This window comes from Callorhinchus milii, unplaced genomic scaffold (genome assembly GCF_018977255.1).
Source record: "Callorhinchus milii isolate IMCB2004 unplaced genomic scaffold, IMCB_Cmil_1.0 Scaffold2, whole genome shotgun sequence".
Taxonomy (NCBI): domain Eukaryota; kingdom Metazoa; phylum Chordata; class Chondrichthyes; order Chimaeriformes; family Callorhinchidae; genus Callorhinchus; species Callorhinchus milii.
Window position 1 is genome coordinate 115,603,054 of NW_024704743.1, and position 24,910 is coordinate 115,627,963.

The following is a 24,910-nucleotide window of genomic DNA, read 5'->3' on the forward strand; positions in this document are numbered from 1 at the left end:
TTTATTATAGATTTATTTTTTAAGTCCCATTTTTAAATTAAATTTCTCACTTCGTCAATTTGTGGCACGCCCTTTACGGTTTGACAGAATGTTTTTAACTTGTGTGCCATCCGGCTCATACTTAAATAATTCCTTCTGCTGGTCCACTTTTTTATCTACCAATTTCCATTCAATTATTTGGGGTTGGATCCCTTCATCTCATGGAAATTTGTCTTTTTTCAGTTCTTTGACTCTTTTGTTAACTATTGAACATAATTATATTTATGGTAGCTGTGCACATGCCGATCCCGCACTATCTTAAATTACAGAAGGTAATTTGAGTGGGAGCTCGATGGTGGGTAATATCCAATGTGGTTTTAAAGTACACAGTTTATGTTGAATTGGCTTTTCAGTTTTGTTTATTAGAAGCGACTTCTGTTAAAATCAAAATGAAGCACCCAATGATGGTACAGTAAAACTCACAAGTCTTTATCAGTCAGAACCATAAGATTTAGTGTCTTTCGTGAAGTCCAAGCTCAGGCAAACTATAAATTGTCTAAAATCTGACTTAAATTAATAATCACATGCATAGCTCAATTCCATATAAATTTATTTCAAGGCAGCACTATATCTTGGGGTTCGGCTAATTGCTACTATTAAGTGCCTTAATCTCTCTTTTTATTCCCTCTCCGCTGATAATCATTGCCCTATTTTTAAGCACAACAAAGGTAGCAGTTGTTACTTCCTGATCATTTTTGGTAAAATTGAGTTATGTAAATGTTAGCTTTCAAATATTAAGTCAACAGGTTTCTGAGATGTATGGTAAGTGGGATATCACATCACAAGATTTTGTTTTGATTTAGTGCTTCAGTTGCTGACAACATTTACAAAGGAGGAAATATTTCCTAAGCAGTTTTGTTTTGGCCATCTTAAATAAATTCTTCCTCAATTAACAACAACAACAACAAGATTGCATTTATAGAGCGCCTTTCACGTCGGGAAGACGTCCCAAGGTGCTGGACAGTTGGGTCGGGACCCGAGCAGGGGGGAAATGATGGGAGGGAGCGAGGAGGGGGTAGAGAGTCGAGAGGGGAGCTGAAGGCACGGTTGAAGAGAAAGATCTTGAGACCGGCCTTGAAGGAGGAAAGGGAGGAGGCGGCGAAGGCACTGGGGGATGGAGTTCCAGAGCCTGGGGGCTGAGAGGCTGAAGGCCCGGCCACCGATGGTAGGGCGGTTGGGGCGGGGGACGTGGAGCAGACCGGAGCCGGAGGAACGGAGGGTACGGGCAGGTAAGTAGGGGGATAGTATGTCAGAGAGGTAGGAGGGAGCAAGGCCGTGAATGGCCTTGTAGGTGAGGATGAGGATCTTGAATTCGATCCTCTGGGGGATGGGAAGCGAGCGAGGGTGGGAGTGATGTGGTCGCGTAGCCTGGTCCGGAACAGTACACGAGCTGCAGAGTTCTGAAAGCAATGTTTTGTGCTGAAGAGATTGAAAGGACTGCACCTACTGGTTTACGTATATTAACTCAATTTAGCACTGCTCCAGGTGTGCATTATTTATTTCATAATGTTTCCTATTAAGTTTCATTAGTATTTTTCTGCAGCATCACAAAGACCTTTTTCTTCAGACATCTGTATTTGACCACAATTTGAATATCTACTTAGGCATGCAGTAGCATTGCTAGGTAATTTTCCTGCCAGCCTGTTTTGCTTTCTGCAGGAGAAAGCGTGGTCTCTGTTTATCAGAAACATTCAGCGTGTGAAACTAAGTTATCAAACCGGTTACCAATGTGAAGTACCTAACACATTGTTATACCATGCCATCTTTCTGTGCAGCCATTGGATGCTCAATCTTCACAGTAAGCGCTATATCAAATGCAAGGATTATTATTATTATTGAACTGTAGACTTGACTCTCTCTTGCCCTCTCTCTTGTGAGGTTAAGGTAAAGAATACTAAAACTGTGTTTCTTTTCTTCACAGTAACAATGCGGCAGTTTGACCATCCTCACATAGTGAAGCTGATTGGTGTAATAACAGAAAATCCGGTCTGGATTATAATGGAGCTGTGTACATTAGGAGAGGTACTGTTATACATGTCTTATGCATGTATTAATGTGAAAGCAATCAAAAAATTGTTTTGGTTTCTGTGGATCGAGGTCAGCAGAATACTATTTCATGCCACCAAATGTAAACCAATAAAATTACAGTCATTGCAAATCTTGATAATCTTGCAAATTAATTTATTATTTAGATAGATTCAGATTTTATTTTGTGGCTCTATGCCATTTAGTATGCTTAAATTATATGACATTATGATTACTCTGCTCCCAAATGTAATAATTAATATCTATACTGCCATGGGTTGCTACTTGTCTCTAGGTGCGGACAGGATAGTTCTGCAAAATAATTCAAGCAACTTCTAATGTTTTTAGTGGGTGAATCTTGTGTTACAATAATAATAATACACTGATCTACCTGAAATACATTGAACATAAATTTTGTTGCATTTTTAACTATATAGTGGTGGGAGGGAAACTTACTGCACTTGACGAGCCCTCTTAGCAAATTATTTTTAGCAAAATACAATATATTTTGTGAAGCGCTTTGAGACGTCTCGAAGAATTGATAAGGCGCTATATCAAATGCAAGGATTATTATTTCTGCATCTGGGCAAAACTTTATAATAAAGGCAGTACAGCACACGGCTAGAATAATACAACAATTCACAACTAATAATGATTGAGAGTTTTAAAACAATGTTTTGCAATAAAGGCAGACAATGTTGGAAAATCACAGTAGGCGAATCAGCTCTGAAAGATGAAGACATTTAAAGATTTGGGTGTGACTCCTGAAGGTTTCCAGCATTTCTTATTTTGTTTGGAATGTGGTTTTGGTTGGACCATTATGAAAATGTAGAAGGAATGCATCCTGGTTTTCAGAATGGCTCAATTCTTGCATTTAGTTGCACCCACCCAGCTGTGACACAAGCCAATAATAAATGTTTGGGACATGTGTCTGATGACCTATAGAGGCCATGCGACACAGAAAACCAGGTGCTCTTGATCTCCCAGACTGAACCCTCTGCCAAGGGATGTTCCACCCCCATTAGTAAATAATAGCAGCCAACTATACAGAAGTATGTACAACCCTCACCATGCATATCAGTTTGTAACCTCGCTTCTCAACTCAAAAGTGTGTAAATGTACTGTAACCACCCCATTTAAGTATTAACGCTGAGCTGTGAAATACCAGAAAGTTGTCTTCCAGTTGGGTGACCAAATTATTAATGTAGGTTTCTTGTGTCAAAATGGTTACAATATTTCAGAGTTTTTTTAAAATTATCAACTGTGTATTTTTTTAAAAAAAGGCTTTGGATTGATATTCACATCTTTTCACTTAGTTGCGGTCATTTTTACAAGTAAGAAAATACAGCTTAGACCTGGCCTCCTTAATTCTGTACGCCCATCAGCTCAGCACAGCGCTCTCTTACCTGGAGAGTAAGAGGTTTGTACATAGGTGAGTACCTGCAAACCTCAGTCCAGTTCTTCAGTGGAAAATGTAAATGTAAAACTACTCGAATGCTAACTCTCATCTAATTCTGGTTTGACTGCGTGAGGCATGATTGGATGATGCTTGAATTGGAAACCAAATGTCAGGACGATCAGGTGTCATTTGAAAAGTTCTCTAAGCACCACTCTCAGTCTGGCTTCTTCCCTGTCTCAGCAAAAAAGTGCTTCTGAGCATATTCTCTTTTTCTCTCCCCACCACCACTTTCCCAGAAAAGCTAATTGATGAATCACCCCAAGCTATGAACTCACTCTTCAGCTGCTCAAGGGCAATACAAGTGCCACAATACCTTGTACTCGAAATGAGTTAGATGTATGAAAAAAAAGATCAAGCTTTCAACCAATAGTGCTAATTGAGTGCCATCTGCTGGATTTAAGAGGAATTGTAGAACAAGCCTTGTTAAAATTAACAGATTGCAGAGACTCCCATTAATTTTTAAAAGTAATTTTAATTTTAAAAAATTATTGGTATCCTTCTAAGATCAGGATCTGGCAAAAAATAACCGTGTGCAAGGTCCTTTGAATTGTTTGAAGTGAAATGGATTCACCTGACAAGATCTTGACACTTCTATTTGATGGAACAAAATAAACATTTTAATCTGTTTCCTTTTTTTCCCTTACAGGGATATTGCTGCAAGAAATGTATTGGTATCCTCTGTGGACTGTGTAAAGTTAGGAGACTTTGGTTTGTCAAGATACATGGAGGACAGCACTTATTACAAAGGTAAATGCATTAAGAGTAAACGCAGACCTGCAACTATTGGTTGGTAAACCTTTTCTTTGGAAATGTCATCCTGTTTGACTGGTTGTTCCGTGCTTATTAAAAATCTTGTAAAAATTTGGGAGATTTTTTAGGGCCTTTCAATCAGGATGGCAGGATACAAACATGTCTGAATTAATGTTTCAGTTGAATCTAGTTTTTGGTATAATTTATTATGAATCCCATATGGGTCTTCGATATTAATTTTTCAATGATAATAATAATCCTTGCATTTGATATAGCGCCGTATCACATCTTCAAGACGTCTCAAAGTGCTTCACAGAATATGCTGTAAAGTGTATTGACTGTGTATTGTCAAATCACTTTATAGTATATTCTATGAAGTGCTTTGAAACGTCTCAAAGATGTGATAATACGCTATATCAAATGCAAGGATTATTATTATTTTGTGTGCGTAACACAGTAGCCAACTGGACACAACAGTGTCCCACAAACAGTTGTGACCAAATTATTATTTCTAATTTATTTTAATTATCCCGTAAAAGCGATCCTCCAATCAACTAACAACCTGGTTCCTATTTACTGCTAGGGAAACCGAGGCACGTGGAGTAAGGAAACTTGCGCAATGATTCGCCGTGCCTGGGAAGCGAACCTAGGTTCTCTCGCTTGCGAAGCGAGTGCTCTAACCACTAAGCTACAGGACTCGATGATGAAATTCTGTAATATGTATTAGTGGGTCCAAAGTTCAGACTATCTTGACTAAGGTTTAATACAGAACAGGGATACAGCAGGTTGATCAAATGAAACTGTTTGCAAGCTCAGCTGCAACGGGTACACATAGTATATATATGTATAATATATAAATAATATGTGAGAGTTATAAAATCTCTTGTGAAAGAACTCTTTCAGTCACACATGGCTAAATGCTGTAATCTTTAGTTTTTATAGGATACAACTTGGGCGGAAAGTTTAAAATGAGAGAATTCTCTGATTTAATTGCTTTTTGAGTTTGGGTGAAGTTCGAGACCAATATCTCACAAACCATTCATTGGAGTTTGGATTTATAGCTTTTAGGATGGATTAAGGCAGACAGTCTCGGCACATTTTTATGTTGTTCTATCAGGATCAGTGATTTCAAATCTTAACATTAGAGTAGTGGTGCCAAAGGCTTTTTTCCTATCTGATTACTTTAGTGGTGAGAATTTTTTAGATGGAAACAAGAGCTTAACTCAAATCCACTGGCATCAGATAGTGTCCTCTGTAATTTAAACAGGTTTGGGATACTCAATAGTGGTCTAACATGATCCATTCAGAAGCTAAGTTAGTTTACTATTTATGTTTGCTGCCTTGGGTTTCATTTTCCCATTGCAGTTGAAATTTAATCAGCTCTTAAAGGGTATTGCAGTGTAACTCTGTTCTCTATACTGTGGAGTTGCCTATAACACCATAGACCCACAGTATACAGAAGTGCAGTACACTTCTTGCACCCAGTGCTGATTTGCCATCTTCCTGCACATGGTGTGCCGATGCAGAGGGAATGTTGATGTCAGTGCTGTTCCCAGCAACTATTGAAAATGTTCACAAGAACAATTACCACTTACTGGTTGACCTTCTACTCGTGTATGAATTTTCCAGTGGATCCAGAACAGTACGGCACTGTCTTATCTTAAAAAGCTCTGTTTTAAATTTGTACAATGGGACTTAGAAGCTAAGGCTACTTATATCCTATTTCTTGGCAGCCTCAAAAGGGAAACTACCCATCAAATGGATGGCTCCTGAGTCAATAAACTTCCGACGGTTTACCTCAGCTAGTGACGTGTGGATGTTTGGTAAGTTCATTTAGACTTTATTAATATACTAGCCTCTTTTTCGGAAATAAAATAATTCATTAAGTAAAAATTGCAAACCAAGCATAATTCTATCTTGGTATTGTGGAACCCCGTTATAACACAGTAGGTGCTTGGGTTGATAACATCCCAACCAAAAAGACGGCTGGCTCATTGCTTCAAAATATTGCCTGGCGAACAAGAATTAAAACTGGCCAACATCCGGGTCATTGGGTCACTGGTATCACTTTCTGGGAACTGGCAGAAAGTAGAGATGATGATTTGAAGCTCCACTGGAGCTGTTGCTCTTTTTTTGAGTAAGTAAAAACGGAGTCCACATTCCAATTATGCTACAAACGAACCCATGTAATTACATGTTAGAAAAAAGTATTATTCAAAAGTGTAGGTTGGAAAGGTAGCAGTGTTACAGATTAAAGGTAAACATAGCTCCCAACTCAGAACCTGTGAATAATCTTTGTGTTTTGTTTGACCCTTAGTATTTCATGACTTCTCTCCCAATCTTCCACCTCTGCATTATCACTTACCTTCACCCTGACCCCACTCCTAACCTTCAATCAAGTTACTGTCACTCACTGATTTCTCCAAAGATTTGCTCGCTGGTCTATCCAGCTTTACCCTCTGTGAGCTCCAGCCTATCCAGAACACTCACAGCCCATAATTTTTCCTGCACCGAGTTCTCCAAGCCCATGACTCCTGTCCTTGTGCGGCGCCACTGACTACTATTCTTGACCAGATTGATTTCAAGATCTTCATTTTAACTTTCAAATCCCTGCACTTCCTTGCTGCAGTCTGCCTCTGATATCCAGCAGGTCTGTCCCGCATCTCTGTGAAGTAAGGTCTGCTGTATATCCCCATCCCCTTTACCCTACCATTGGCCCGCAAGTTTTCAACCACTTCGCCCCACTCTGGAACACTCTTCCAAAATTCCTCTGCCTCATACTCGCCCTCCTCTGCTTTCAGAACTCTTCTTAAAAACATGCCTTTATGGCTGTTATTGAAACGCAAGTGGTTATTGAAATTTTATTACATTTCTATCTTTAGGTGTTTGCATGTGGGAAATTCTGATGTATGGAGTGAAACCGTTTCAAGGAGTGAAAAACAATGATGTAATTGGTAGAATTGAAAATGGTGAACGGTTGCCAATGCCTCCAAACTGCCCTCCAACACTCTACAGCCTTATGACAAAATGCTGGGCTTATGATCCTAGCCGAAGACCGAGGTTCAACGAATTAAAACAGCAGCTCAGGTAGGAGCAGGTTCTCATTCCTGTGATGTTTTACTGATTATTATTTCCAGTATGATTTGACTTTAATACTGTTATCAAGTAGAACTAACAAGGAGTATTGATTTGCTAGATGGCGCCAAAACAGAGAACATTCAGAAATCAATAGGTGGTGCTACCGAGTGAGAAAGGTTTTAATAAAGTGGCTATAATTTTATTTAGGAGATGCTAGATTTATGCACTATTTCCATATATTAAGGTTCGCGCAAGATGATTGATTATTTTTTGGTATTCCTACTGAATTGTTGCAGCAGCATATAACGTGGTGAAAGATGTCCTGTATTTCCATCCTTTTATTCCCTATTGAAGTGTTTCATTGATTTGCAAGTGTAACAATGGTGTGAAGAACTGAAAGGTGGTGTCAGAGTGTACTGATGTACAACTGATGTACATTCCAGGTGGAATAGATATTGATGCAGGTTTGATTTCTGAAATAATTTTGTGATTTCTCGAAGGGTAGACTGCTAGCACTCGTGTTTAGCTCTTATATGGTATCTGACATTGTGTCAAACGGTACAGCCTTGACATCCAAACATTACTGTTCTTGGATGTTGCATTTATAGTCCAATTTATAATCCGTTGCCTTTGTTCCTCCGGGACTGGCCTCCTCCAAGTCCTCTGCTCCACCCTTGGCAGCCGTGCCTTCAGCCACGATGCCCCGAGGCTCTGGAACTCCCTTCCTCACTCCCTTCGCCTCGCTCCCTCCCTTCCTATTTTCAGGTCTCTGCTGAAGACCTTTCTTTACGACCGTGCCTTTGGTCACCTTCCTCCCCCTTCCCCTGGCTCGGTCCTGGGATCCATTACTGTGAAGTGCTCTGAGACGCCGGCCGGCATGGAGGGCGCTATATAAATCCAAGTTGTTGTTGTTACGTGACTAGAACTTAAACAACAACAACAAAATTACATTTATAGAACGCCTTTAACGTCGAGAGGACGTCCCAAGGCGCTGGACAGTCAAGGGTCAGGACCTGAGCATGGAGGAGGGATGGGGTAGGAGTGAGGGAAGGCAGAGGGGTGGGAGGGCGACTGAAGGCACGATCGAAGAGGAGGGTCTTGAGACCGGCCTTGAAGGAGGCAAGGGAGGAAGCGAGGTGAAGGACTGTAGGATGGAGTTCCAGAGTGTGGGGGCAGAGAGGCTGAAAGGCCAGCCACTGATGGTAGGGCGGGTCGGGCAGGAGACATAGAGTAGGCTGGAGCCCGCTGAACGGAGGGAGCGGGCAGGTTGGCAGGGAAACCAGATTGGTTAAAATATGAAAGGCACAGTAATGGAAACGTCACTAGGCATGAGTAAAGTGAAGCTTCCCCTGAAGCTATGCTGTTAGTTTACTGTTGTCATTGAAAAGAGTGAAGTGGAAATATGATATTCCGACTTTTTTTCTTTAAGTGTTTGCATTCATATAGTACTGATTTATACATCTAATATGAATTGTCTAGTACCATTCCTTGATCTGTTCATTGAACTTGTATTTATGAATCAATATAGATACGCCGATCAGGATACTGACGAAACTTTGCCCAGAAAACCAGCTTCCTTTTATTTGTCTTGCTACAAATGGCGTTATAATCTATTATTATTTATTGTATAAGCTTGGTACAGATCGTAGCACTGTCATCTGTTGATTCAGGAGGTTGTAGGTTCAAGACCCACATTAGCACTTGAATCTCATATAGTCTGGGCTGACACTCCAATGCAGTTTTGGGGGAGCGTGGCAGTGTTGGAGATGCCATATCTTGGTTGCGGTTTTAACCAAGGTCCTTTCTGCCAGTTCAGCTCGTTAAAGATCCCACAGCACAACAACAAATTAAATTTGTATAGCGCCTTTCATGTCAAGGACGTCCCAAGGCGTTGCACAGTCAGGGATTTGGACCTGAGCTGGGGGTTGGGATCAGGAGGGGTGGAGGGTAGGAGTAGGAAGAGCTAATCAGCAATCTGGAAGTTAAAGCTCCTCTAGGGCAGAGTGACCATAACATGATGGAATTTAACATTAAGTTAGAGAGTGATATAGTTGAATCTGAAGCAAGGGTCTTAAATTTAAATAAAGCCAACTTTGCAGGTATGAGAGAAGATTTGGCTAAAATAGATTGGAAAATTAGATTAAAAAATATGACTGTAGACCAGCGATGCTAAACGTTTAAAGATATAATACATAATTCCCAGCGATCACATATTCCCTTGAAAAATAAAAATACCATGGGAAAAGTGGTTCAACCTTGGCTAACTAGAGAAGTTAGGGAATGTATCAAATTGAAGAAGAGGCCAATAATACTGCCAAAAAGAGCAGTAAACCTGAGGATTGGGAGAGCTTTAAAGACCAGCAAAGGAAAACCAAGAAACTGATTAAGAGGGAGAAAATGAAATATGAGGGTGAACTAGCTAGGAGCATAAAGACAGATTGTAAGAATTTTTACAAGTACATAAAGAGGAAGAGACTATCAAAAGTGAATGTGGGTCCATTGAATGCAGAGAAAGGAGAAATTATAACGGGGAATAAAGAAATGGCAGAGTCATTAAATAATTATTTTGCTTCTGTCTTCACTTTAAAGGACACTGAAAACTTACAGAAAATAGAGGGGAACCTGGAGGCTAATGTTAATGAGGAACTTAAAGAAATGAACATCAATAAAGCAATAGTACTAGAAAAATTGATAGGATTAAAAACTGATAAATCCCCTGGACCTGATGGCCTGCATCCTAGGGTTTTAAAAGAGGTGGCTGCAGAGGTAGTGGATGCTTTGTTTTTGATCTTCCAAAATTCCTTGGATTCTGGAATGGTTCCCAGTGATTGGAAGCTTGCAAACGTAACGCCGATATTTAAGAAGGGTGGGAGACAAAAAATAGAGAACTATAGACCAGTTAGTCTGACATCGGTGGTAGGGAAAATTCTAGAGTCCTTAATTAGGGACATCGTCGTGGGGTACTTAGAAAACCATAACATGATTAGGCAGAGTCAACATGGCTTTACGAAAGGGAAATCATGTTTAACAAATCTTATAAAAAATTTTGAGGACGTAACTGGCTGGTTAGATAGGGGGGAACCAGTAGATGTGGTGTATTTAGACTTCCAGAAGGCATTCAACAAGGTGCCACATAAACGGCTGTTGCATAAGATTAGAGCCCATGGAATTGAAGGTAATATATTAGCATGGATTGGAGAGTGGCTAACAGGAAGAAAACAGAGAGTAGGGATAAACAGGTCCTTCTCAGATTAGCAGAATATGATTAGTGGAGTGCCACAAGGATCAGTGCTTGGGCCTCAATTATTTACAGTCTATATCAATGATTTAGATGAGGAAATAGAGCTTAACATCTAAATTTGCAGATGAAACAAAGTTAGGTGGGAGAGTAAGCTGTGAGGATGACACACAAAGAACGCAAAGGAAATAGACAGGCTAGGCGAGCGGGCAAGAAGGTGGCAGATGGAGTATTACGTGGGGAAGTGTGAAGTTATTCACCTAGGTAGTAAAAATAGAAAAGCACAGTCTCAAAATTAAGAGTCAGCCTTTTCGAACTGAGTTGAGGAAACATTTCTTCACTCAGAGGGTAGTGAGTTGGTGGAATTCTCTACTCCAAAAGGCTGAGAATTCTCAGTCCTTGAACATATTCAAAACTGATTTCTAAATAGATAGATTTCTAAAGGATAGAGGGATTAAGGGATATGGGGATTGGATGGGTAAATGGAATTAGGTTAGAAGATCAGCCATGATCTTATTAAATGGCGAAGCAGGGCCAAATGACCTACTCCTGCTCCTAGGTCTTATGATCTTTTGGTCAAAGGCACGGTCAAAGAGGAGGGTCTGGAGATGGGCCTTGAAGGAGACAAGGGAGGGAGTGAGGTGAAGGGACTGTGGGATGGAATTTTCAAGGGTGGTGGCAAAGAGGCTGAAGGCCTGACTGCTGATGGTGGGACTGGTCAGGCGGGGGACATGGAGCAGGCCATAGCTGTGGAGCAGACAGGTCGATATGGAGTTAGTGGGTCACATCGGCAGGGCTTTTAAAGCGAGAAAGAGGATTTTGAACTCTTATCTTCTGATGCGGGAGACCGTGAGCTGCAGAGTTCTGGATGATTTTTGAGGGAAGAGTTGGGCTGGCCGACAAGCGGGGAGAGGCAGTGGCAGAGGTGGGCGAAGCAGAGCGGGTCATGGCACGGATGTGGTGTAGAAAGGACAGATGAGATCAAACAAGACGACAAGGTTCTAGCTCGTTGGAAAACAGAATTGAACATTTAGGAAAAAAATGTCAAGGACACATTTGAATTTGGCTGTGTGAATTTGATGCTTCTAAAATGAGCTGGTCTGGATATATAGAAGTAATATTTGCTTGATTCACAGTATTATGACCAATCTTTGTCTCTAAATACTTGTTGGTTACCAAGGTGATATTATTTAATTGACGGAAGTTGGGTGGGGAAGCAGTAAGTAAGAACATGTTTCAATGAATTAGTGTTATTGTTTGGCCTTTTTAGTGGTTTGGCAGGAGTTACTGTGTCTGACCTATGTCCCAGATACCTTGGTAGTTTCTGCCAATATCGAGATATCTAAGTTTAATGATCACATATCCACTTCATTGCATGAATAATAATACATTAATAAGTGGGATGTAGACAATTGCAATTGAGACATCAAAGCATTTCTAGTTCACCCATCTGTGTTTCACGCAAAGGGGGATAGGTATTAGGGAATACATAGATGTCATTTTTAGTGCATTAACTGTATTGTTTCAGTGGCTTTTTATGGGAAAATTGAGCCATTTTTCTACATGAGGCATCTATCATAATTAGTCTGAATGTGCTCAAAGGAGATTCTGTCACTGGCTGAGTGCAAAGAGGGTCCTCAGACCCTCTGCATTTGTTGAAAATTCCCAATCTAAGAATCTTGCATCTCTGTGAGATCCTGTACATCAGGGACTATTGTTATAGGAGAAGGTGGGACAGGTATGACACAGGGGTCCTCATGAGTGGATGAATCTGACCAAATGAGGCTGGCTTTCTTGAGGCTGTCCCTGCTGGAAAACCTTTTTATCCTCAAAGCCTATAAGACTGAGAGGAAACGGTGTGTTTTTTGATACCAACATCATGTCTATAATCCAATCGGGTGTGAAATTCCAAGTAAGACTTATTACCTACACGTTACTCATCAGGATTTGTCATCCAGTTCCTCAGCGGTTTTTGTAGGCACTGTTGTAGGCACTCTTGTAGGCCAGCCCATATTTCACAGGAGATGGTGTCTAAATTCATGAAGACCTTAGCCAAGTTTCCTTACTCCACATGCCTCTGTTTACCTAGTAGGAAGTAGGAACCCGATTGTTTGTCAATTAGTGGTTCACTTTCTGGGGGTAATAATCCCTTTAAAAAAAATGTAAAATAATAATTTGGTCACTCAATCCATGACTGTTTGTGGGACACTGCTGTGTGCTGCTGCACTTCACAAAATATACAGTCAATTCACTCGACAGTATATTCTGTGAAGCGCGTTGATATATCTCAATGTCCTGATGGACTATTCTTCCTTGATCACTGAAACCCTGGTTAATGAACATGAATCCAGAATAAGAAAAGTCATTTTGTCCTTGTGGGGATTTTACCAAATTTTCCTTTCATCTGTGTGGAAGAAATTGTTGAACTGTGAGTATGTTTCTTTTCGTGAAATAAAGCATTACTAAGCAACCCCGGGTAAGCAGGGTCTCCTTGGAGTTGAATTGAATTCAAGGTGACACGTTTGGCAATGGAATGTCTGAATTGAGCCAACTCTGTGTGGCAGTCTCTGTTGTTCAGTTCCTGAGCCAGGCGGATCCGCAGTACTCCAGGACACTGTTGATGACAGTCTGGCTAATCGACAGGACTTGGAAGAGCAGACCAGTCACTGGGGGCAAGGACTCTTCCCACTAAGCTCCTGGTAACTAACCCTGCAAGCTGAAGCCTTAATTGATAGGAATCTCCTAGTGGGACAAGCAGCAGGAAAGCTTACCAGACAGTAGTTTGATTGGCAAGCTATGCAGTTTTAGCTGGTTGAATTCCAGAAGTTACCCCAATGCATGCTCTTGCCAATCTGCGCCTAATACTCTCTGGAATTAGGGAAGCAGGGAGAGATTGCACCTTCCATTCCAATAAATATTTCTGGAATTTCCATGTATAGGTGGGATGCATGGAATTCTCAGTTTGGTTTGGATACTCTTAATCATGTTAATGGTCAGACAATCAGCTAACCAAGAAAAATTGGAATACCAATTGTACAATTATTGGTGTTATCTTTTGACGAGTTTCAAGGAAAATGCTGCTCACGATTTATTGCAATAGGTGTGCAGCTCACAATGCCCACCAGTGTAAGTGTAATTGTCATTTTATTGCTGATCTGGATGAATAGCAAGGTTGCAAACCTTTTCATCCCTAAAGATCACTAAAATGCAATGCAGCTGTACATAAAATTGAAAGGTAGTAATTTATCGTACAGCCTATTGTGGTCACCGTGCACCACTGAAATATAAACCAACACAATAATATCAAACGTATGCCATTTCCGCCAAGGTGTGTGTTGGAATTTATGATTCTTTTGAGTTATTTGAAAGGATCTAAAATATTATGAACTAAAATTGCTAATTTTTTTTACAAAAGTGATGGAACCTTAAAAATTGTATCATACAGTATACCAGCATCTTGGGTGCTCTCCTGACATGAAAAGCGTTATATAAATGTAAATTTGTATTGTATAAGCCTAAAATGGGGCTTCGATAATCTGCCAAAATTACCTATTCTAATTCTGATTCTCTGTTTTTTCTCTATTTTATTCTTCAAACGTTCATCCAATTTCACCATTCTGTATTGTTAAGTAGGAAGCAGTTCCAGAGTTTCACTTCATGACATTGAGAGGCTTAGGGGAAGGAGGTAGGAAGGTTGTTGAATTTCCTGTCTTAATTAGTGCTGTGGAACCATGGTGGATTGGATTGTACAGTTGCCTGAAGAGAAGGTTAATGAGCCGAACTAGTCTTTTATCCCCGTAGTTTTTTATATCCCTGTGTAAATAAATGTGCAGCATTTGGCATTACTGCTAAATTCTTGGACTTGTTGATGGATTTTTGTTTAATGGAAGATTTGCAAAGGAAACAGTAGCAGGAATTTGTTATGAACACCCAGATATTAGCCAGGCAACAGTGAACTCGATGGTCTTAAAAATGGGTGTTACAGAAATGCTTCCTGATCTCAAATTTATTTTCATTTAACTTAACATAGCACCCTATCATGTTGTCAAGATGTCTCAAAGCGCTTCACAGGATATTCTGTAAAGTGATGTGGGGGATGTGTGAATGGGTGTGCATATGCATATCATGTATAATATAAATGATTACAATTTCTGAGTCCTGAATTCAAATGTCACCTGTTAAAATGTATATTTTTTTTACATGACTTATTTGAATTCTGCTTCATTAGGCTTTACCACATATGAATCAAACCTAAAACTTAAATGAGCATAAAATCTGAAATCTAACAAAGCATTGTTTGGGATCCTGCCAAATATCAACAGAGCACAAATTCAATTGCTTCGATCTACTTTTCCCAAGAGTGCCCTTTAGCAAAATAATAAAATGCAGGAAGGAATATTCTGTCGTAGCAATTTGGGAAGGGAAGCATTTAAAATGTTAATCACTTCAAACTCATCTCTGCTGTTTACTTAAACAAATTATTCACATTTTGAAATAGTTAGGAAGGGTTTACTCAATCAATCAAGCATTTAATAATGCTCTCTCCAGGGCAACCACAATAACCAGAGTAATTGTGGAGAGAGCATTATTAAAGTAGGCCTATTTACCCGATAACAATAATTCTTCACTCACATGTTTTTTTTAAAAAAAGTCAAGTAATTGGAACATTTTGAAGCAAGGGGCTATACTTTATTTATTTGATTTATCAGTAAGGAGGTATTAGTGACCACTAACCAATCCTATTACAATGGTATTTTTTGTTAACTATAAATTTGCTCTCCCTCTTCATCCCCCTCCAACCCTCCCTCCCCTTCCCCTCCCACACACAAACGAACTTGTACAAAAAATCTTAATATCAAGCTTGAATGTAACTAATGCTTCAATCTGTAGGTTTAATGGCAAGCTTCTTGTGTTAAATTATAGTTTGTGTTAGTTGTGTCAGCAGTCCTGTGACTCATTTATACTGTTTGATCTGCTGTGGTCTCCCTACCTCAGTGACTAACCCTTAAAATAAGCTGTAAGGACTGGCTTCCTGGAACATTTGGTTTGTTATAAATGCAGGAAAATATTGAAATTGACCCTGATCCATAAAGCAAATAAAAATGAGCCAGAATCCTTGCACCCACTTCAGCAAAACACTGATCCTGATTACAACAAATCAGGAGACTTGCTTGTTTCTAAAAAAAAACCTGCACATTTCAATGGGGCAAGAATAGAAAAGCTATGACAGGGTTTTTAAAGAGTAATGGGCAATCTATAGTATTTTCTCAGGCACTCTTGCTTCATTATTTCCATACAACAACTTGCGTTTATATAGCGCCTTCATGCGGGTAGCATTTCTGAGCTCTCAAGACCGGTGTGGCTTGACAACAACAACAAAATTACATTTGTAAAGTGCCTTTCACGTCAGAATGATGTCCCAAGGCGCTGAACAGTCAGGGATCAGGAGCCGAGCGTGGGGGGTAGGGTTGGAATGAGGGAGGGCAGAGGGGGAAGGAGGACGGCTGAAGGCACTGTCAAAAAGGAGGGTCTTGAAGGAAGCAAGAGAGGGAGCAAGGCGAAGGGATGGAATTCCAAAGAGTGGGGGCAGAGCCCGGCCACTGATGGTAGGGTGGGTCGGGCGGGAGACTTGGAGCAGGGAGGGAGCAGACAGGTTGATAGGGGCTCAGCAGATCAGATATGTAGGAGGGGGCAAGGCCATGGGGGTCCTTGAAAGTGAGGACGAGGAGGATTTTGAATTCTATCCTCTGAGGGATGGGGAGCCAGTGGAACCGGGCGAGGGTGGGCGTGATGGGGTCACGGAGCCTGGTGTGGGAGAGAACACAAGCTGCAGTTCTGGATGATCTGCAACTTGTGGAAGGAAGAGTTGGGGAGGCGACAAGGAGGCGATCAAGCCTTGAGGTGACAAATGCATGTATGAGGGTTTCGGCGGCCTGAAGGTTGAAGCAGTGGCAGAGTTGAGCAATGTTGGGGAGGTGGGGAAAGGCAGAGCGGCTCATGGCACGGATATGGGGGAGAAAGGACAGCTGAGGGTCGAACAAGATGCCCAGATTCCTAAACTGGCTTGGTGAGGTGGAGTGTGCAACCATGGATGCTGATGCTGCCAGTGTCTGAGGTGCTGGCATGAGTCAATCAAGAAGTCCTCAGTCTTGCTGACATTCAGAGCCCTGAGGAACACCACACGAGACTGTGCGGGGGCTGGAAGAGAAACCAAGCTGAAAGGAGAGGGGAGGTGACCAAAGGCACAGTCAAAGAGGAAAGTCTTTAGGCATGATTTCAAGATGGGCAAAAACTAGTGTTAAAATGATGAAAATGTATCATATTTATGGAAGAACACACCTGCTTCCTACGTCAAGAATTCTTTTGATAGTCTTGACAAGGCTGTCTTCATTGATAGTTGTGGATGGTGACTGCATGGAACCATAGAAATTTATAGCAAAGAATGAGGACCTGTCGTATCTGTGCTGGCTCTGTGAAACAGTGATCCATTTAATCCCATTCGCAGCCTTTTCACCACACTGCACTCAGCCCTCCTAAAACAGGACACTGGACTATGAGGTACTTTGTGAATGCTTTAACTTGAACCGATTTTACATTGCAATGTGTGAGAGGGTTTGTAAGCTGATGTTATCCAGGTATAATACTGTAGTCTCTTTGTTCCATTCAGGTCAACCTGCAAACTGTTTTAGATCATCTGATTGATGTTTAATGATGATTTTAGCGTTTACCTTTTTGGCCATTGGAAATTTAAGTTGATTGAAGTTGAAGTGTTTATCAGACTTCAGATATCGATAAAAGGCTAATCCAGAATAAGGATAGTCTTCTGTTTTCCACATTTCTCTAATTCTATCCAAAGTATTCACTAAGGAAACACTTACAGTTTGTTTAGTTGCATTACTGAATTCTTGTGATGTGTGCTAACATTGTTTCAACGAAGACCATATAATAATAATAATAATAATAATAATCCTTGCATTTGATATAGCGCTTTTCACGTCGGGAGGACGTCCCAAAGTGCTTCACAGAGCACACTGTAAAGTGAATTGAATGTATATTTGTGGGCGAACGCGGCAGCCAATTGCGCACAGCAATGTCCCACAAACATTCGTAGATTGAAAATGACCAATTTATTATTGTTTTGGGTTTTGGAGGGATTATTATTTGGCGTGTGGAGTAAGGAAACTTGCCCAAGGTTTCGCCCTCTGCCTGGAATTGAACTCAGGTCTCTCACTTGCAAAGCGAGTGCTCTAACCACTGAACTACAGGACTCCACAAATAGGATAGTACCTGTATATTCAGCAAGGAATCTTGTGATTGTCTGATGTGGTTGTCTGATAACCTCTGAGCAATTTAGCTGAGCCTGGTTTTGTGGTATTATCAAATTATGTATTGTATAATCTCTACATATGCTTTGTTAAATACTTTTTAATTCAACCTGATCATTCATCCGTTTGTTTGCCTGTTGAAGATCCAACGGCACTATTTGAAAACAGAAGGGATTTTATCCTGGGGTTCTGGGCAAAAATCGCCCAAATAAAACTGCTCATTTACTTGAGAGCTGTTGTGGGACGTTGCTGTGTGCAAATTGGCTTCCGCATTTGCCTATAAAATACCCAATCACTACATGTTACAGTAAATCCTGACATTTTCCTGACGTGAAAGGTGCTATATAAAATGTAAGAATTATTGTTGGCCATTTAAGTTTTATTTTAAAAGCAAGNTTTTTTTAAGCAAAGCTTATCATATTTTATATATATGTGTGTATGTATAAATATATTGGCATTGACCCCAGGCACCATAATAGTTACCGTATTTTAAAGAGATTGTTTAAATGAAATTACCATTCTACTATAAAATTTGCTCTGTGTGTGTGTGTATGCACGTTACTTCAACTATTGTGTTAACAACAGTCATTGAATATCTCCTGCAAAGAAAGACGGAAACTTCTATTTGAAGTTTGAGCTACAACTTTCTGAGCCTGTGGTGAAAGCGCTGTTAGCTGAGCCACGCAAATTCATTCCTGCCTTTCTGATTGTACCTAACCTTATCCAACACTTTATTTCTGGGAAATTGAAGTCTCAGATAAGCATCATTAAAATTTCCTGCGATGTAATGACATGCCTGAACAACTCTCCATTTACTTGATTTACATGTGCAGAGGTGACTGGCCTCTGTTCTGCATATCTGGATGACGTAGTGATATCAGAAACAGTTTGGGGAAATCACACCTTTCAGAGAACCAGAATGCTGTACAACCTAAGAATGAGGGCTTGTCATGTCTGTGCTCGCTATGTGAAAGAGTGATCTATATAGTCCCATTCACAGCTTTTTCACCATTGGTTGATATTGAATTTGCTGAATCATTGTGTCAATTATAAACAAATTTAATCTTTTCAATTACTGAATTTCTATTAGTGAAGTTGAGCCATGTTCCTTCATGCACAAAAAGAGGGAACACAATATTATTTTAATCTAGAAGAGCTCTAGGGTTCAAAGCTTGAGCAGCAATTTAGTACAAACCTTTTCAGATAATAGTGAACATTTGGACTAGCTTGTGGCGATAAACCCATATATATCTGAAACAATTTGCTGCTACTTAAAGTGACTCATTCAACCAGTTACCAGCATATCCTGTTTCGTCATTATGGGTTTGGTATGAAGCACAGAATTAATTGGCTCTGAGCTGCTTCCCATGTTTTCATTGCTTTCAGCATTTATACTGCAGTAGTACAGAAACTAGCTTTCTAATAACTGTTATATCAACAAGGAGCTTTTTTCCCAGATATTTGTAGATGTCACTAAAACAATTTACATAATCAAGTTTTGTTGGAAAATATTACTGATTTGCTGCATTGCTTTTGAATGTTGGAAGTTTCCTCCGTGGTAAAATGATGTTGGTGCAGTGGAAACGTAAAATTAGGAAGCTTTTTGATAAACAGAATGATGCGAGTATCAATCACGTTCAGTAAGTATTTGCTATTGACTTCACTGTAAAATTGTCACGAAGCATCTTAATAATGATAATAATTCTTCCATTTAATATGAAGCTTTATCATGTTATTGAGACATTTCAAACTGTTTTATGGAATATATTGTAAAGTTGATTCATTGTAATTTGTGGGTGCGATCTTGTAGTTTACAATGCATGTGTGCTTCCTATTTTTCTGACAACTTGATTTTTTAAAAATATATAATATGTATGAATATAGAAATAAATTTGTACACTTTACAGTTGGAATTTTTGCGAATGTGAGTCGTGATAATTTATTACAGGGCTGTTTTTCCACCAGCCTTTTTAAGATACTTAATTAAGAAGTCAATTGTTCAACAGCTAAGGAAATGCTACAGATTTGATAAGCATTTAAGGGTCATGGTAGAAGTACTCTCTTCGCTGCTTATGTGACCATAGGAGCAAGTTCATTTATAACTGGAACAATGCTTGCTATCTTCAGGAGGGGGCTAAGCAAAGAAAAAAACAAGGAAAAAGATTTTTTTTAATTCTTCATATATAATATAGTTGTAGCTGTAATTGTATATTGTTGTATAGTTGTGTTCAAAACACAATGGTGCAGATGGGAATAAATTGATGTGAAATATTGGGTGTTTCACTCCTGCGTTGTTTTCCTAGTGTTTTTCTCAAGGCTACCCTCCAATTACAGAAACATTTCTCTGCTTGTCTACTGAAGGACCTCTCTTACTGTTTTCTATTGCATTCTATCTTAAGACCTATTGCTCTTCACTCCTCTATTTTTTGTCTCTAACCTTTGAGAGTGAAATATTCTCTGTGCTGACAGATCAACGAGTGAAATCTGAGCTGGGTTTGACAATTCAACTCCTTTTTATCACCTCGAGAATTAGTGAGTCTCTGCAGTGCAGTCGTGCCAGCTAGTGTTTAAGTTAGCAAAGCTTTCCTAATAAGGACAAGCGCATGCGATAAATACCCAACCTTCCTGATTCATAAGTGGGGCACTTACATACAAAAATGTCTAACATCTGTAATATGTTGTTCATATCATTCAGTTTGTTACCATTCTGTAAAAAAAATTATTCAAATTCAAGTGGGCCAATTATTGCTATTTAATAGAATAAATCTTATGAGCAGTGATGAAGTGTTTGCAATGATTAAATCTTAGCAGTTCCTTGCATCTTGGTATGGTAGGAATGTCACCATTAAGGGTTAGGGTTAATAATAAACATTGTTCTCACAGTGAAGCTTCCAGTCAACATGGTGCCAGTTTCGCTCCTTCGCTGACCCATGCACTTAGTGACTTTACAAAGTCCCCAGAACCACTTAAACCTGATTGCAAACTGGTCTGAATTCTATCCATTTTTTAAAAAGGTTTTGCTGTGCATTAAAATCTTAAATGTTTAAATTGAAAGAGCTGATTATAAAACTTGTACTGCAAAAAAGGTACTTGACTGATTGCAGTTTGCATCTTGTGACTTGGCAGTGATACAACGCTGTTCCTGAGTTTTCTGACCAAGGCGGCTGCCAAAAGCAGCAGTTTATATTGATGGAGTCAAAAAGTGCAACTCCTACATCAGAGATCTAGCGATGCAGTGGCCGTGACCTTAACGTATTTAACAGAGGAATGTTAACTTCAGCTCCTAAACATTTACATTTTGTAAAATGTAGCAACTGGGCATTTGTGAGCAAACACGGCAGCCAATTTGTAGGTATCAATGTCCCACAAGTATCAATGAAGTAAATGACCAACTTTAATACAAATTAATATTTTTAGTACTCTATAAAATCTCCTCAAATATCATCCTTGTTTGCTTTTTTATTTTCAGTTTGAGTAAATATATTGATTATGTTTCATTGGCTTTATTGTATCAGCCTGGCTCAGCAGGTAGCACTCTCAAATCTTAAGGCAGAAGGTTGTGGGTCCAAACTCCATGTCAGGAACTTGTATTGTCTAAGTTGTCACTCTAATGCAGTGCTGGGGAAGTACTGCATTAATTGGAGGTGATGTTTTCATATGAGATGTTAATCGATGTCCCATCTGCCTCTTCGGGTTAAAGATCCCACGGTGCAACTCAAAGAAGAAAGGGATTCCTCATTGTTTCCTAGTGAACAGTGCCCCGAATAAAATTGGTGATTCACTTCATGACTGTTTGTGAAACATTGCATATGTGCATATTGGTTGCCGCTCAACTTACAAAGTTACTACACTTTACACTATATCCTGTGAAAGGCTGTGAGATGTTCTCTGACCTGGGACATCGACAGACTACGGCACTACCTCACCCCTCACGCTGCTGAAACTGGTCCACGCCTGTATCACCTCAAGGCTGGACTATGGGAACTCTCTCCTCGCCGGCCTTCCCGGCACCTCCCTCCACAAGCTGCAGGTCATTCAGAACTCTGCAGCTCGTGTACTGTCCCGCACCAGGCTTCGCGACCACATCACTCCCACCCTCGCCCTCGCTCGCCTCCACTGGCTCCCCATCCCCCAGAGGATCGAATTCAAGATCCTCATCCTCACCTACAAGGCCATTCACGGCCTTGCTCCCTCCTACCTCTCTGACCTACTACCCCCTACCTACCTGCCCGTACCCTCCGTTCCTCTGGCTCCAGTCTGCTCCACATCCCCCGCCCCAACCGCCCTACCATCGGTGGTCGGGCCTTCAGCCTCTCAGCCCCGAGGCTCTGGAACTCCATCCCCCAGTGCCTTCGCCGCCTCCTCCCTTTCCTCCTTCAAGGCCGGTCTCAAGACCTTTCTCTTTGACCGTACCTTCAGCTCCCCTCTCGACTCTCTACCCCCTCCTCGCTCCCTCCCTTCCCTCCCCTCACCCTGACCATTTCCCCCCTGCTCGCTCCCTCCCTTCCCTCCCCTCACCCTCACCATTTCCCCCTGCTCGGGTCCTGACCCAACTGTACAGCGCCTTGGGACGTCCTCCTGACGTGAAAGGCGCTCTATAAATGGAATCTTGTTGTTGTTTTGCATCTTTCTGAAATCCACTTGCAGATTTGCTCGTCTATCTCCTTCCCACTATTTGGTGGTCTATAGTATACACCAAACAGAGTAATAGCTCGTTTTCTGCCTCTTAACTCAAACCAAATAGATTCTGTTTTTGGACTCTAGCACATCGTCCTTTTCCAGGCCCGTAACCGTGTCTTTAATCAATATTGCCACTCCCCCTCCTTTTTTACCTTCCTTATCCCTCCTGAATACATTGTAGCCAGGAATATTCAGCCCCCATTCCTGCCCTCGTTTGAATGGTTAGTTATTACAACTAAGCTACTTGCACTATAGTATAAAACCTGTGAAGCTATTCAGGAATACTTTCATTATCAACCCCAATTGAGGTGTCGGCCTGGCCCAATTAGTAACACTCTTGCCACTGAGTCCAAAGGTTATGAGTTCAAGCCATTCCCAAGCTCACAGCATAGGCTGACATTGCAATACACTTCTTGGGGAACACTGTATTGTCGAACTGGATGAGAGGTTAAACTGAGGTCCCATCAGTCTGTTCAGGTGGAAGATCCCACTGCACCATTTGAATGGAGAAGAAGGTTTCTCCAACAATGCCCCAGAAAGAAAATTGCTTGTTTACTTCATGACTGTTTGTGAGATGTTATTGGACATGAATTGACTGCTACATTCACCTACTAATCACACTTTACAGAAAAACTCTGAAGTTCTTTGAGATATTTTGACATAAGACACTATACCAAACTCTTCTAATCTGTTAAATGATACCAAAAAAATACAAAGTTTGACCTGTGACCCTTTTTACCTTGTGACCCGTCTCCTTGTTTTAACTTTTTTTCTTCCCTACTTCATTTATTTTCCTCATTTGCATTATTCATTTGCCTTTTTATACAAAAGCCTATTCAATCGCTTAAAAAAGGAGTGATGTATTTATGCAACGTTTTTTTTGATGGTGTTTTTCACTGTCAGTTATTGTGGAGCATAATGTACATAATTGTACCTTTATAAGGTATTTGAAAAAAAATCTATTTCATATCTGAACCATTTGAGAAACAATATCAAGCCTTAATTTTGAATGCTGTTTTCAGCACCGTATTTTCTTAGACTGGTTTGTAATAATGGTGATTCCTTGAGGATAGTCAAAATGAAAGCATTGTAAATCACTAACAGTGCTTGCCTTTCCTTCTTTATTTACTTGACTTCTAAAAAATCGAAATATGATCAAGACTTCTTGAAACATTAATTCTTTTAGCAATTTTGTTTAGCAGCTCCATATAAATCTTCCCTGAAAGTTGGCATTTACCAAAGTACAAACATTTATTTTCTAATAGTAGGATCTTGGGAAACCCCCAAAATGGCTAACAGTGACTACAATTTGTTTGTGGTAATAATTTAACTTTTATTTCCTTTTTGAGAGTTCTACCCTGTCTTCCTTTCACCTCAACTCAGCTGCCTTTGGGCAAGATTGCCTTCTCTTTGCCTGCTCCACACTGACAACCCAGAGTATTCAGGCTTTGTGTATTTGTGCACAATCTTCGTGGGTAAAAGCAATACAGTATATGCCAAATTTGCAAAGAAACAATTAACTTCTGAAGCTTTCGAATACACCCGTGCTTTGGATTGAGTAATATTACTCAATAGTCCAATGAGTCTTTTAAATGTTCTAAATGGCTTAAGCTGACATCCTTTAGTATAATGTTAAAACAAAAGCCTTTTAAACCAGACTGAAGATAATCCACTCCATGCTGTGATTAAATCTTATTTTGAATTTGTCGTGCTCATTCATGCACAGACCATAATGTCTCAACCTTAAATTCCTAGTAGCTGTAATTCACTCTTAGATTTCTAAGACAAACTTGTTTGCACAAATATACAAGAGTTGTATACATAATTTGTGGTCAGAGCAAAAATTAGATTTTTTTAAAAATCTTGTACTTGTGTGGCAACACACCAGATCTAGGACTACATCATGTGAGTGGTAGTAGTTAGGTTGTCAGTTTGTCAGTACATGTTATTTCTCTCTTTTTCTTCCCCCCCTGGATCCTATAGTCTCATAATTGTAGTTTTGAACAGGAAAAAGGGGATTCTCCTGGTGTACTGGACCATCAGTCCCCAGATACAATTGGTCATTCACTTTGTGGTGATTTGTGTGACATTGCTGTGCGCAAAATGGCTGTCATGACAGCAAACAGTTTGTGATGCACTTTGAAACATTTTGGCACCATGAGGTAAATCAAATGCAATAATTGATAGGTTATCAAATGCTATGATTATGATAGATGATATCGGTGTACAGTGCCTTGGCCTGGTTATGTGAACTTGCTGGGAGAGTGCTGCATTTTCAGAGGTGCTATCTTTCAGATGTGACATGAAACCAATATC

The 24,910-nt window shown here is 40.2% G+C and overlaps 1 protein-coding gene across 7 annotated transcripts in view; it reads left to right on the plus strand.

The window, feature by feature from the left end:
* Positions 1-24,910, plus strand: part of ptk2aa (protein tyrosine kinase 2aa) — a 166,781-nt gene that overhangs the window by 116,807 nt on the left and 25,064 nt on the right. For 6 of the 7 annotated variants that reach the window (XM_042332566.1, XM_042332565.1, XM_007897268.2 and 3 more), the window contains 5 exons: positions 1,961-2,061; positions 3,381-3,496; positions 4,170-4,270; positions 6,007-6,096; positions 7,156-7,360. In XM_042332566.1, the coding sequence (XP_042188500.1) occupies positions 1,961-2,061; positions 3,381-3,496; positions 4,170-4,270; positions 6,007-6,096; positions 7,156-7,360 (613 nt within the window). Of the gene's footprint in view, positions 1-1,960; positions 2,062-3,380; positions 3,497-4,169; positions 4,271-6,006; positions 6,097-7,155; positions 7,361-19,455; positions 19,555-24,910 lie in introns of those variants that run through there. The other variant, XM_042332568.1, reaches the window with a different exon arrangement.